Below are 6,084 nucleotides of genomic sequence, written 5' to 3'. Positions count from 1 at the left end.
TTATTTGGCATAATTCTTACTTTACCTAATTTTTATTTAACCAAATTATTATTTGGCCTATAAGAATTACATTTTTTTTCTAATTTTTACATCGTTTTTTGTTGACGATTTTTAATTAATAAAATACAAGATTTGGTTTTTTAATTATTTTTTAATTTTTTAAACAATTTTTTAACCTTATTTTCAGTTTTAACTATTTTTTGAAAAATAATATTTATTTATATACATTCCCCGCAGTCAAGAATTGAACCATAAATGGGTAACGAGAGATATACAAAAGAAAAAAAAAATAAATATTGCCGATTCTTAATATATTAACGATAGAAAAAAAGGGTGAAAGAAATTTATTTTATTAATTCTTTTGTTAATTTTTTACTACTTTTTTTAAACAATTTGAATTATTTAGATTTTATTAAATTCATTTAGAATTATTTAGGTTTCTTTCATTCTTCACTAAATAACTATTTGTAATATATTTTTAATTATTTACATAATTTTTATTTATTTAAATAATTTTTTATTTGTTCAAACAATTTATTATTCATCTAATTCTGTTTTTTAACACATTTTTTCTAATAACTTACCATTTTTTTAAACTAAAGAGAGAAAAAATTATTATTATTATGCTATTTGTTTAAACAATTTTGAAAAAAGTAAAAATTTTTTAATGAAAATTTTTCTTATAAACAATATTTAACATTTTTTTCATAAAATGCTATAAAGTTAACAGAAGATTAAAAAAAAAAGTTTAAAAAAATTAATTAAATCTGAAAATATGAAAAAAAATATTTACTTTTTTGTTAAAATAATTTTTCATGAAAATAAAAAAAAAACCCCCGATAAGATTGAAATTTATATCTACTGAATGTTATTGAACCGAATAGAATTTTATTTGATATATACATAAATTATTTAATCAATTAATTAGATTTGAATAATTTGAAATATTTAATAAATTCAGATTTGAATAAATTAAAATAATTAGTTAAATATAAAAATATGAAAAAAAATATTTTCTTTGATAAACATTTTTTTTGTATTAAGAATGATAAGATTATTAATTATTATAAATTTTATGTTACATTTAATTATTATTGTTAAATTATTTAATTTAAATTATTAACTTTATATTATTATTATTATCATTAAAATTATTAATTTAAAAAAATTGTTTAAACAAATGAAATTATTTTAAACAATTAAAAACTAATTTCAAAATGTATTTTTATAAATAATTAAATAATAATGCATCAAGTCTTGTATTTTATTAATTACTAGCAATATTAAACGCGCGAAAAACTAAGTATTTAATTGTTTGTTATAAAGAAATTAAATATTAATATTACCAATAATAATTTAATTTATTAGAATCTTAAATGATAATAATGAAAATTATATGTTTACAGGCCTCGGATTATACGACTTTTTCAAAAATACGACTTTTATCGACTTATTTTATTAAAATGCGACATTTTTTTTTATATTTGAAAAAAATGTAAATAAAATACATTTTTTTAGTATAAAATCTAAATCTTCTTCAGATCTTCTTCAATTCAATTATTTCACAAATTTTGAACTAAAATGATTCTTCACTAAATTAATTATTTTTAATAATTTTAATGAAATACATCACAAGTTCAATTACATCAAAATTATTTTTCAATTAAAATTTTTATGAAATTTAACAATTGTTTATAATTTAAAAAAAAATACCACAATAAAATTGAATTATTTTTTAAAAATTCCAATTCAAAATAAACTAAAATTCAATTATTAACTCAAATTTTAATTCACAATCAATTAAAAATCCAATAATTATCCAAAATTTTCAATTTAAAGTTTAATTATTTACCAAGTTTTCAATTTAAAATGAAATAAAATTTAATTATTTTCTAAAATTTCTATTTAAAATTAATTATCCAAATTTTCAATCAAAAATGAACTTAAATTAAATTATTATCCAAAATTTCAATTCAAAATCAACTCAAATTCAATTATTACCAAATATTTTAATTTAAAATCAATTATAATTCAATTATTTTTAAAATTTTCAATACAAAATTAAACATAAAATTTAAGGGAAGGTATCACCCCCAATTTTGACCCACTTTAATTTACATTATTAAACGAGGTTCTATTTTTTTTCTTGCATCATTTGGGTCTTAAAAACATACAGGATGGTCCAAAAAATGAAATTTTAATTTATGACCATTTTAGAAATTAAAGTCTTAAAAAAATTAATATTTTAAATATCTATCTTTTTTTACAATTTTGACTATTTTTCATCGCCAATTTTTTTCCACGCTTTTTTTAATGATTCTTAAGAATCTCTCGCATGGATTTTCAAAAATTTTAATTTTTTCAAAAAAAGAGCGAAAAATATAAGTTAAAACATCATTGCACTCTCCTATTAAATATGTATCTTCTTTCACAATTTTAAGTATTTTTCATCGTCAAATTTTTTCCACACTTTTTTAATGATTTGTCAGAATCTCTCGCATGGATTTTCAAAAATATTAATTTTTTCAAAAAATAAAAATTCTAAAATGGTCAAAAATTAAAATTTTCTTTTTTTGACCACCTTATATGTTTTTAGGACCCAAATGATGCAAGAAAAAAAATATAACCTCATTTAATAATTTAAATTTAAGTGGGTCAAAATTGGGGGTGGTGCCTCCCCTTAATTATTTTCAAAATTTTTAATTCAAAATCTTTTAAAATTCAATTATTTTCCAAATTTTCAATTTCAAATCAAATAAAATTAAATTATTTTCAAAAATTTCAATTCAAAATCAATTAAAATTCAATTATTTCACAAAATTTTAATTCAAAATCAACTAAAATTCAATTATTTTCTAAAATTGTAATTAAATTTCAATTATTTAAAAATTTTCAATTCAAAATCAACTAAAATTCAATTATTTTCTAAAATTTCAATTGAAAATTAACTAAAATTTAATTATTTTCTAAAATTTCAATTCAAATTCAATTATTTTCCAAATTTTTAATTTAAACCAAATAAAATTCAATTGTTTTTAAAAATTTCAATTCAAAATCAATTAAAATTCAATTATTTCCCAAAATTTTAATTCAAAATCAACTAAAATTCAATTATTTTCTAAAATTGTAATTAAATTTCAATTATTTAAAAATTTTCAATTCAAAATCAACTAAAATTCAATTATTTTCTAAAATTTCAATTGAAAATTAACTAAAATTTAATTATTTTCTAAAATTTCAATTCAAATTCAATTATTTTCCAAATTTTTAATTTAAACCAAATAAAATTCAATTGTTTTTAAAAATTTCAATTCAAAATCAATTAAAATTCAATTATTTCCCAAAATTTTAATTCAAAATCAACTAAAATTCAATTATTTTCTAAAATTGTAATTAAATTTCAATTATTTAAAAATTTTCAATTCAAAATCAACTAAAATTCAATTATTTTCTAAAATTTCAATTGAAAATTAACTAAAATTTAATTATTTTCTAAAATTTCAATTCAAATTCAATTATTTTCCAAATTTTTAATTTAAACCAAATAAAATTCAATTGTTTTTAAAAATTTCAATTAAAAATCAATTAAAATTCAATTATTTCCCAAAATTTTAATTCAAAATCAATTGAAATTCAATTATTATACAAAATTTCAATTGAAAATCAATTATTTTCAAAAATTTGAATTTAAAAGCATCTAAAATTTTTCATCGAAAATTTTTTTTTTGAAAATTAGTAATTTCAATTATAATTCTAAGGAAATTCAATTATTTTTAACTATTTTAATAATATTCTTTGAAATTTCAACTATCTGAAACTATTTTTCAATTAAAAATGATTTTCAAATTATTATATTTTGTCCGCATTTTCTAATAAATTTTTAGTGAAATCATCTAAAATTTTAATTACAAAACACTTAAAGTTTCAATTAATTTCAAAAATCTCAATTTTAAATCTTTGAAAATTCAATTAAATTTAAAAAATGTTTTCCAAAAATTGTTTGATAAATTATTTTTAGTTCTGTAAAATTTAATAATTGTTTGAAAATTAACAATATCTTTTGAAATTTAATTATTTCTAAAAATTTTAACTTTAACCCTTTGAAAAGGATTATTATTTTAAAAAAATTTTTTAAAAATCTGTAAAATATTTTTGTTAAAATAAAAAACAAATCCACTTTTTTTTAATATAAATCGACTAAAACGACTTTTTGTGTCTTTAAGTTGATTCGAGGCCTGTGTTTTTATAATTAATATTTAATAGGTATTCGTTGGCCCCTGTTACCTTAAAAATTAATTTTTAAAAATAAATTTTTTTCAATTTACTTTTGATTGTTGCGAATTTATAGTATTTGGAGTTTTGTTTTTAGGCACTTTCAGAGGGGATTAATTTAAAGAAAAGCAAATCAAAAAGTTTCTTTAATTTTTAAACATTTTTCGAGTCCTCATAGCTTTTTTTTCCCATTAAAATTGAAGATATTTTTCTTCTTTTTGCAATTTTGGAAAAAAATTGCATTTTTTTAAAATGTAATTTTTTTTTCATGATATTTTAATTTAAAGATACATATACAATGCACCAATTGATTTTGATAATAATAATTGAACGTTTTTAATTTTCAAGTATATAACTGCATATTATAAGAAGCTTTTCCACCCTCGCAAGGTTTTGCGCTTGCGTACATTTATTTTTCAACCCCAACAGATAAAACAGGTGCACGCGGCGCAGGGTTGCAGGGAATAGATTTCAGTAAAGAGAATAGAGGTGGTGGAAACGTCGTTTATAAATTGTTTTTGTTACATCCGGGTTCGTGGTCGATTTCAACAAAATAGACTCTGTGTTTCTTTTTATATATATATATCGATAGTTCCAATATATTTATAATAATAATAAAAATTTAATCCATCTATTATTATTATTATTATTATTATTCTGCAGTGCGACGAAAATAAAACCAAAGTCAAAAATTATATATATATATATATTTCTCCCTCTCTTTCTCTCGTTATTAATTTTTTTTATCAGTGACTATTGTGAAATAACGTGATTTCCATTTTTTTTTCCTTTTTTTTCGGTGATAGTTGAATTTTTGGCCTAATGAAGATTTTTATCCTTTAACGTAATAATGAACAATGAATTTGGAGGACAGAAATACGGCCTCAATTACACCCTCAAGTCCAATAGCGGATTCAACTGTCATCAGGTAACTGTCATTCCAAAGACGGGAAATTTCCAATTTCATTTCTGCTAATATTCTGGAAAAAAAAATTATTTTCTTTTTTTAATAAATAAAAAAAGCAATTACTTATTTAAATGCAAATAAAAATATATCGAGTTTTTTTTCCTTTCTTTTTAATGTCATTTTTCTTTCTTTTTTTTTTTAGCTAACGTGTAATTCAGCTTAAGTAAAATTTAAAGGCCTGTAAACAATTCTACTGTTCGGGGTATTGATTTCTTTTGAAAAGGGTTGTATTTTGAATTCATGTAGCATGAAGAATAATCATTTTTATTGAAATAAAAAACGTTTTTTTTTTTTTTTATCTTGACAATATTATTTAAATAACGTCTGTATAGCATGTTTGCAACTTAATCATATAGAATTATTCATTAGATTTTTTCCTATCTCTATATATGTATATTTAATAATGATTTTAAATTTTTACAGAATTTTCAATTTTCCTTTTATAACAATAATATTTTTGAAATTATCAATTTATACTTTTTTATTTTCAAATCGTATTGATATTTATTTGAATAATTAATATTTTTTGTAAATTATTATTGAGTAAAAACATTTAGTTTTTTTTAAAATAAATATTAGTTATAAAGGATTAACTGACGATGGTTTATTAATAAACCATATATATTTAATTTTAAATAATAAAAGGTCATTAATATTGAACGAAACTTTTTTTTTTTGAAAAAAGAGGTAATTACAGGACTTTAATGTTGAATAATTTAAATCAGACTGATTTTAAAAATATTAACTATTATTATTATTATTTTTAATTAATATTTTTTATTAATTATTATTATTACTGTAAGTAACTGTTATAAATAAAAAATAAATAATAAATACAATATTGT

At 18.1% G+C, this 6,084-nt stretch overlaps 1 protein-coding gene across 1 annotated transcript in view; it reads left to right on the top strand.

Annotated features, from left to right (window-relative positions):
• Window positions 1-5,068: 5,068 nt before the first annotated feature.
• The window catches only part of LOC127287263 (ecdysone-induced protein 78C), a 36,719-nt gene continuing 35,703 nt past the window's right edge, over window positions 5,069-6,084 (top strand). Inside the window, exon 1 of the mRNA XM_051314101.1 lies at window positions 5,069-5,200. Coding sequence (XP_051170058.1) covers window positions 5,130-5,200 — 71 coding nt within the window. The 5' untranslated portion in view covers window positions 5,069-5,129. The remainder of the gene's footprint in view (window positions 5,201-6,084) is intronic.

Source organism: Leptopilina boulardi, unplaced genomic scaffold (genome assembly GCF_019393585.1).
Source record: "Leptopilina boulardi isolate dan_hultmark-lab unplaced genomic scaffold, ZJU_Lbou_2.1 LbouV2_368, whole genome shotgun sequence".
NCBI lineage: Eukaryota > Metazoa > Arthropoda > Insecta > Hymenoptera > Figitidae > Leptopilina > Leptopilina boulardi.
Note: the sequence above shows the minus strand (reverse complement) of the source record. Positions and strands in the feature narration are given on the sequence as shown.